At 37.7% G+C, this 9,121-nt stretch overlaps 1 protein-coding gene across 1 annotated transcript; it reads left to right on the top strand.

The window, feature by feature from the left end:
• The first annotated feature begins 121 nt into the window (after positions 1-121).
• On the top strand, positions 122-3,313 carry LOC113070669 (peptidyl-prolyl cis-trans isomerase). The gene is made up of 6 exons (XM_026244060.1): positions 122-163; positions 432-596; positions 1,822-1,852; positions 1,934-2,022; positions 2,672-2,844; positions 2,940-3,313. Exons 1-6 carry the CDS (start codon positions 122-124, stop codon positions 3,070-3,072), a joined length of 633 nt encoding a protein of 210 aa, XP_026099845.1. The 3' UTR covers positions 3,073-3,313.
• Positions 3,314-9,121: the final 5,808 nt, after the last annotated feature.

The following is a 9,121-nucleotide window of genomic DNA, read 5'->3' as shown; positions in this document are numbered from 1 at the left end:
CTTGTGCTAGTAGACTTGGATTGGGGACTTGGTAAACTTACAAAAGGTCTGTAAAATGACTTACAATTATATAGGTTGTATTTAATAATCAATTCATGTAGTAATCAACATGAAAACGTATATGACTTATATGAGGTTGAACCGCTTCACTGGACGCATAATGGTAATGCATGAAATACAGACCAAGCAATAAGAGATTTTTGTATTTTAGTACTAAAATCAGTTACTACCATTTAATGCATTTGTGTTGGGCTTAATGTCAAACACGGGGTGCTTTTACAGGCCAAACGTCCGTATTATTCCTTTTAAAGTATGAGGGCGAATTCTTAATAACGCTATTTCATTGGTTCATCGAAGTGTCACTCAAAGCATCGACGCGCTCTTATTGGACAGGCGCGGCTTCACGACTCCCCTCTCTAGTAATTAAATAGCTTAGCGGCCTTCATCCGGTCTTTTCTTCAGTTCAGTGCTTGCACGCCTCACGCGTTTCAGTCCAGAATCTTCTAAACGCAAGAGAGACTAAAGCCATGGCAAGGCCCAGAGTTTTCTTCGACATCACCGCCGGCGGCGCACCAGTCGGAAGAGTGGTCATAGAGGTAATATTTCACGCTGTAATCCTAATTTCATTGCAAGACTATAATTTTCCACTCTCTGGAGTGCGAGTTTGTGCGCGCCTTTGTAATAACACTGATTTTTTTTTTTCTTCAAGTCGAGCAAACGCCTTTCTGGAGGCCACCGCCGCACGAGCGAGGCTACTAACGTTTTCCTAATAACGTTATTTAAATCCCGCTGGGCTGCAATCTTGAACATCCTTAAGTGTTTTGCATACCCATTAAACAAATCCCGTTACGATTAACCTTGCTTGTGCAATTATTTGGCAAACCAAAGCAGGATTTCAGCGCGTGCAGTTCGGCGGTGTTTTGCAACAACTTTGAAGTTGGGAATCTGGCAGTATGTACGGTTTTAATGTTATTCATAGGACTGTGCATTGTTTGTTTCTATAGTGAAGCTTTGAGGTGCTTATTTGCATAAACGTATTATATTTTCGGTGTCAACAAAAGATGCTCCGCGAACTAGGCCGCGTTTACCGGCGTTTCACCTAAAGCACGTTTAGTTTTATTTATTTTTTAATTCTCGAGTCTTTCCAACAAAGTCATTTGACAATTGATTTCACATACAGTAGGACTAACTTGTTAGAACATCATAATGCGCGAAGAGTAGGAGTCCGCGGCGCTTCGTTTGGGGAGAGCCACGAGGAGACGCCACGCGGGAGCGGAATACATGGATTTAACCCGGATTCCCCGAAGGCGACTTTATTTTGCACAGGCTAAGCTTCATCTTAACGCTTTAGTGAGACGAAAACCGTCCTCTGCCTTTATGTGCTACATTAATTTAAGGTTAGTTTGCGTTTCCTCATCGGAGGGAAGCACATCCTGCAGTTCGTTCTATTCGAACGCCATTGCCCTGAGAGTGACATCATCGGGAATTCCGCCATATTTCCAGTTCGAATCGAACTTATACGCTCCATTCATAGTGCATTAAGTATGCAAGATGTGAATTTCAATTGTAATTATTTACAGAGGTGACTTATGTCAAATTTTTCCGTGTGTGAAGACGTTGCGCAGCGCAAATCCGTGAATTGTCCATGATAGTTTGCAGATCTGAGGGCGCGAGGACTTGAGAACCGCAGTTAGATGAGAAGCGATGGTTCACTCCGCGCGGCCTTCAGTTCATCGACCTAGTCATGCACTTGAACACCTTATTTCCGCCTCAGTAGATTTAAATGCGAATTTTAATGTGGTGTTTTTTTTCTTTTAACAGCTGAGAGCTGATGTGGTTCCTAAAACAGCAGGTATTTATACTTAAATAAATAAATATATATATATTCCTCGTGTGATGTGACCTGCTCATCACCCATCTGCCTGTCTTACAGAGAACTTCAGGCAGTTGTGCACTGGTCAGCCTGGCTACGGCTACAAAGGATCCACGTTTCATCGTGTCATCCCCAAATTCATGTGCCAGGTATGAAAGATTTAGTCCCAGATGCAGGATCTGAAATTGACACCCATCAAATTTGGGTGGAAATAAACTCACCTGCTTATTTGGTGGGTTATGATTGATAAAGCTTGTCTTGCAAATAAGTACAAAGAGGGTCGCATGCTGGGCAATTAAGCACTCAAATAATTTTCAATGAGTGTACGCATATGGAGATGCCATTTTGCATCTGATGGTGGTGCCCAAATACAACTTTGGAGGCCATTTTAAAAAATTTTTTTTTTTTTTCAGTAATGTAATCACGCAAGCGTATGCTTTGTATTAAATAATATAGATCACCCTTTCTCTTTCAGTTACCCAATTCAAACGGTTTAAAATCTGATGCCACTTTTTCCTTTTATATTAGTGATTAGGTTCACTGTTCTGAACTTCCATTATTTCTTGGTGTTTATTGTCAAATTCAATGATTCACAATTAATATTTAAATCTCAGATGTGACTTTTGTTGGTCTGGATTATTTGTAAAATGGTCGAAGTTTCTGAATTGTTGGTAACTGAATTTTATTAACCAGATTGGCTAGTGAGTACTTTTCAAACCCTGCCCTGAAGTCTTGTGAAATCTTGGTGGGACTGTCAGTTTTGCTGTTCAATTCTAATCTTGAGGCCTTTGGGTACAGGGGGGCGACTTCACGAAACACAATGGAACTGGTGGAAAGTCCATTTATGGCAACAAGTTTGAGGATGAGAACTTCATCCTGAAGCACACCGGCCCTGGCATCCTGTCCATGGCCAACGCCGGCCCCAACACCAACGGTTCCCAGTTCTTCATCTGCACAGAAGTTACTTCATGGTGAGCAGAAGCAGTGTGAATGAGCATGTCTGCTGGATCCATTCTGCCTCCTGACCCCTTTTTTTTTTTTTTCTTTTTTTTTTTTTTTTTCACAGGCTGGACGGCAAGCACGTTGTCTTCGGACAGGTTGTGGAGGGCATGGATGTCATCAGGAAAGTGGAGGAATATGGTTCCAGCAGTGGAAAGACCAGTACCAAGATCGTCATCGCTGACTGTGGCCAGCTGTAAACACCTCAACCACTAACCTTCGCCTGAACCCTAGTCTAGTACCCCTCAGTGCTCCCTTTTATAAATCCTGCCGCTGACCCCAACATTCCTGTTCAAGTTCTACCACCCCTCCCCTATATCCTTCAAATCTTTCTCTTTGACGAGTTGCCTTTGCTGTTTTCATTTGCAAATGAAGTCATGTAGGCCTATAATTTGTGCATCAAAGTCTGAAAATAAAGGGGAACAATGATGTGAAACTTCACCCATTTGTCTCGTTATTCACTCTAAGCTTTTTTGTGTATAGGGTTACGTTGCTTCAGGTTAATGCGTGTTTCCTTTGAGTGCTTTGATTTTGAACTCCCTCTTCAGAGTGCTTGCTTATTCAGCTCACAAATTTCTACATTTCTTCACTTGTCCTCTAGGCATCTCAACTCCCTCTGTGAATCTAGTCACAGCAGTTAGAGTTAACAGTCTTGCCCTCCAGGGAAATTTGAAAAAAAAAAAATATATATATATATATATAAATGGCTGTTTAATGGAAAAGTTTGAGATTAGTTTGTTTTTGGGTGAACCGTCTAAGTTTAATGGTTTTTACTTTATATTGACAATTTGTCAGTATCTTTTCATATCTATGGTCATATCCAAGTGAAAATGGCTTGCTTTATACAAAAGTAGTGCAAGGTGGAACTTTCTTTAATCTGGGTTTGTTGGATAATTGTGTTTTGCAACTAGCAGCAATGGTTTCATGTGAGTGACATGTTTCTGGATTGTTGTCCCACCCAATTACTTAAAGACACTGTGGCTTTAGGGATGTTACTTGATCGTCTATACACTGAATGCACTACATTTAAATGTTAATCCTGCCTTTATAAATTGATACCAGCCAAGAGGACATATGGCAAATGTGTAACCTTAGCTGTGTGAACATTTGGTGCCAAATTAAAGTAACCCAATCACCAGCGCCTACTTGACCTGTGAGGCAAATGCATGTTTTTCATTGTGTCGCATTAAGATTAATGAAAGGTTTGAAAAATGAATTGCCTTGGGACAGGTTTTATTGAATAAATCGATATGGTGAGTTCTAATGAGGTTCTTGTTAAAGTTCTTTGTGCACACTGCGTTTTTTTTAAAAAAGGTTATTCAAATAGCAATGAGATCAAGAATACTGAATTGTTGAAATGCATTTATTAAAGTCCAGTAGCAATGGCATAAATGTGCACATTTACAACAACTCACTAATCTTGCTCCGAGGCCAATAAACAATGCACGTTTTAATTCAGTTCATTATATGTGTGTGCCGTGATCTGAACAGGGTGTCTTTACACAGCAGAGCTAATTATGGTCAGTGCCAGCTCAAGATTCAGTCTGAGACTCAATGCTGCATTTATAAATCCAGACTAAATGAAGTGAGATCAACCCACTTCAGCTCCTAGAATAAAATACACAGTACCTGATGTGTAAATGCAACAACGAGCAGCATTAAAGGGTATAAAGAAGCCTAAAAGGCTGTTCAAATGTGCTTCAGCGTAAGTTTAGCCTCAGAAACCGAGAAACACGTGCAGTACTGAAACACCACAGCAATATTTGTTGAAGTAACAGTTTGTCGAGAGAGGGCGCGCGACTCGAACCTTTACAGGTGCAGGAAAAGAAAAGAAAAGCCAATGCGGTTGCGTTTCAATCTGTTTTTATACAGTATATGGTTTCAATACATATATTACGACTTCTACACACTTTAGACGCAAAAGAATTATAGAAACAACTTTATTTAGAACAACCTCGTCATCCTAGCTCACTTCAGAAATGCCTTAAAACACATGCCATGACGTGCCTTGTCATGTTTCTCGTGATTTTTCGATCCAGTTTCTCTGCGGTTAGCTCCTCGGGTCGTGCTGACACACTCCCTGTCCACGAGGACTGTCGGGTTGCGCGCGGCAGTGCAGACTCTTCTCGCAGTCGCAGCGCTCCAGTCTCCGGCGGAATTTGGCGCGTCCCCGCAGCAAGCAAACCTCACCCAGCGCGGGCACGCGCTGACATCTCTTTCCCGTCAAGTAGAGCGCGCAGCACAGACCCTCTTCACAGTCGCGCGAGCGCACGCACGGTGACATCTCGGGCACTGCGGGAGAAGAGTTGTCGTGAGGGTCAGTAAGTAAACTAGTCAAACCTACAACAACTGGAGTTTATAAAGTTGCAGTGTTGTAGCTTATGCCGTCACATGTGTATATATATATATAAATGGCTTAGATAAATAACACTTTGCAGTAATAAAACTTCTAGTTTGAAAAAGCTTTTTAAGACTTTTAAACATTCCTTTAAGCAAATAATGTGTTTAACTGTAAATAAATTGCACTTTGCCATTTCAGCCGAGCTACAAACGTTTTAATATGTCCTCAGAAAGTTTAATTCGACATTAAAAGCCTTTCACTCAGGATATTTCTACAAAACACCTAACCTTTTTTCAATTATCAGTTCTCTAAATAAAATCATGGTAGAGGAAACTGTTAGATCATCCCCTTCTGGCACAAAATATAAGACAGAGGCATAAAAAGATGTTTAACATGTCATTTAAGAGTCCACTTTTCAGATTTTTGATGTAATTTTAACTATATATATATATATATATATATATATATATATATATATATATATATATATATATATATATATATATATATATAACATTTTTGTATTTAAGATTACATTTAGATTATAGTTTTTTCTTAAAACTATGTCACACTCAATATGAAAATTGGTTGACTTCACAGTTTAATGTTTTGTCTTTTTAACCTCTGTTTCGCCTAATATCATTAATATCGTAATATCCTATTGCTGACAAAGCAAAATTAACCTGTGCAGAGTTTTTACGGCTGATGCAGACAGAGAATGCACGTTGTTAATGATTTCAATAATTTTCAACACAGGGAAAATTACTTATAGTCGACAGTGTAAAGCAATACTTGACCAAAAGTATTTCCCAAAAACATTTTATATAGTCAAAAATATAATACCATGAAAAACACTGAAAGTACATAAAACTGTGTCCTTACCTTTTTGACTTCCTTGCACATCCAGCTGAATCTTTGTCTTGGGAGCATTGTGCTGTTTTTTCTTTGAGCCTTTGCATTCATTTGCCTTGTGAAAGACAGAATGTGAATAAAAACTGTTTAAATATTCTGACAAACTGGGATTGCAGGTTTGATCTCAATCCATGGCTGGATGTAAATTCATTTGATCACAGTACTGAACCAAACAAATTCTTACCTGTGCAGTGGTACAGTCTTGCGCAGGAGGCGTAGCTTCTCTAATTCCCTGCACGACTGAGGTTCTTCTAACTGAATTGTGGGAATTTGCAACTGTGTCACTCTGTAGATCCAACTCTGACTGGAAGAGTTATCAACAGACTTTAAAATATGTGATAAAAACAGCACGGAAGCAATGACAACAAGTACAATAACTTTGTTTTTAAAGATAAAATTACACACAGACAGTCATAAATACAAAATAAATATATAAACCATAATATTACAATACATTTTACAATACTAATGGCTTGTGTGTTCATTAGGTTTCTGACATTGTTCCATCTTAAACATATGAATACAAAAAAAAAATGTTAAGGTTTAAGAATAAATATTCTTACCTCTTGAGAACTTGTCATTTCTCTGGAGGAGTGGATCATGTTGGAATCCAGGCTCTGTACAGCAGAAACAACAGACAGACAAAATATAATATAAACTGTCTGCATGGTTGTATCCCAACTGTCCTGACCTCAATAAGGCTGTGTGCAAGAGCAAGACGAGGAGCTCTACTGTGGAAGAGCAACCTGCTCCGTGTTTTAATGGACCTACGGCAAATACCCAAATTAACCACGAAAAAAAAAAAGAAGAAAAAAGAAAGAATGGGTCTTTCATTAGTGATTACTTTCTGAGTGTTTCAATGTTTACAGTCTCAGCTCATGTAGGAAGTGTGGAGTGCATTGCGGTGGTAATTAAGGCAAATTATGGCCCATACTCATAACAAACATGAAAGCTTGGCTGTACCTTTCATGGCACTTAAATCCACCTAGACCCTTTACACATGTAACACCTTTGAATCTTGTTATGATGAAAAATATGACATCCTTTTAATGACAGCCATCAGTTAACCGCATCAGTAGACTCGGATGTAAGTTGCTTCCTGGAACGGAACAGGTGATTATCTGCCCCTTGAACACTGGCTTAGAGGGGAAACTCGAAATCTGTGTTTCTCACCGGGCCGGGAGGCAGATAATAACAGTGACACTGCTCTGTTTGACCAGTGTGAATATGTTTAGCCAATAAATAAAAAGGTCTTGTTCAGCCTAAACATTCCTGTCGTGTCAACTACAGCCTTATTGTTCAGCAAATTATCAATTAGCAGTAATATGTCTTAGCCTAATTCGTACATACAACTGTGATCTCTGAAATCCTGTAGAACTTGGAAAGACAAAGTAAGTGCAATAGGATCACTGATGCACACTAACGACCATAACTAAATACAACAGCAGCAGTCTATCTATCTATCTATCTATCTATCTATCTATCTATCTATCTATCTATCTATCTATCTATCTATCTATCTATCTATCTATCTATCTGTAGCCTTATACCAGTTATGAAAACTCAAAAAATTAAGGCAACCAGCTTAAAGACATTTTATATATATTTTATATATATACTAAACTAATTATACAAAACCGTTCCATCAACTTGACATTTTAAAGTTGGTGTAACATAAGCTCAAATGTATTTTAAAGCTGAGTATTAATATTGTGAAATACTGACATTAAATCAATACCAGTTGTGCAAATCCAAAAGCTTGAATACTACTTCAATGCAACAATATGAATTATAAAGTACTGCATTTGCATGTTTTTACTTTACCAAACTGAACACTAATCACCAAAATGGTGACTTGAAACAAAATGTCACGTTTTTAACAAAATCTGTTTTAAACATTATTAATTATGGATAACAAATATGTACAAGTCCGCATAAAGGTTTACAAAAACACACATTCATCAGTGGAAAGGGATTATGGGTAGCCAGCTTATCTGAGCCTTTTCAAGAGACTTGACATTATACGTTTTTGCTGTTTAATATTATAAAATGTTGATTACACTAAATTTCCTAAAAGTTGATTTTATGTCATGTCAACTGTTTTCTACATAGTCCAACCTTTAAAACAGATTTCATCTGACAAAATAAATGTTGGATTGTTTTACATGGTATCTGTCTATCTTTTTTTTTTTTTTTTTTTTTTTTTACTTTTCGAGAAATGTCACCTATATTCAGTATTGTTGCTATCTATATAAAGTAAGGATTCAATTTTAAACCTACAATACAATTTCCTCTAATTAAATTAAATGATTCCTGTCAGAACTGGTTGTGTATTCTTTCTGTCTATGTGTGTGTGTGTGTGTGTGTGTGTGTGTGTGTGCTGAATAGACGGCAGGTGATGGAAGATTATCCACCAGTCTTCAAACCCTCAGGCTGGTTTACAAAAAAAAAAAAAAAACAGTCATGTTTAGACAGAGTCATAGGCAAACTCCAAACCCTATCATATTCATATACTTAGAATTATTGTTTTTTCTAATACTTTTAACTAGACTTTAGTTCTATATTTTCATTTGCATCTTAAAGTATTATAAATGTTGTTGCCCTTTTTGACATTTGTATTTATATTTTCCAAGTGCCTATGTAGTTTGTGGTTTAGTTACTTTTTTCAACTTTTACATTTTTATATTCATATTTTATTTCAGTTCATGTAATTTTTATTAAGTAATCATATTTTATCATATTTAGTGTTTTATGAGGTTACTGTGTGTGTGTGTGCGTGTGCTGGGATATTTGAATTACCAGAGATGGCACAGGGCAAAGGTGAAATCTGTTGAGTCATTTAACATTTTCCATAGATGTTCAGAGGCTAAATGGATTAACATTACACAGAAAATGAAACTGACACAGGCTGAAAATATAACTTTAAGATCACTTACAAATGATCACAGGTTACAGTGCATCTGTAATGGAAATGCACTGTCACTCTATTGCTCTCA

Source organism: Carassius auratus, unplaced genomic scaffold, assembly GCF_003368295.1.
Source record: "Carassius auratus strain Wakin unplaced genomic scaffold, ASM336829v1 scaf_tig00005214, whole genome shotgun sequence".
In the NCBI taxonomy this organism is placed as follows: Eukaryota; Metazoa; Chordata; class Actinopteri; order Cypriniformes; family Cyprinidae; genus Carassius; species Carassius auratus.
The sequence above is the reverse complement of the archived record's forward strand: the minus strand, read 5'-3'. Positions and strand labels throughout refer to the sequence as shown.

Excerpts from the sequence above, each read along its gene's own strand:
- LOC113070669 (XM_026244060.1), top strand. The coding sequence starts at position 122 with ATGACTTATATGAGGTTGAACCGCTTCACTGGACGCATAATG. Across the intron at positions 164-431 it reads GCTTCACTGGACGCATAATG|CTTAGCGGCCTTCATCCGGT; the intron begins GTAATGCATGAA and ends GTAATTAAATAG. Across the intron at positions 2,023-2,671 it reads TCCCCAAATTCATGTGCCAG|GGGGGCGACTTCACGAAACA; the intron begins GTATGAAAGATT and ends CTTTGGGTACAG.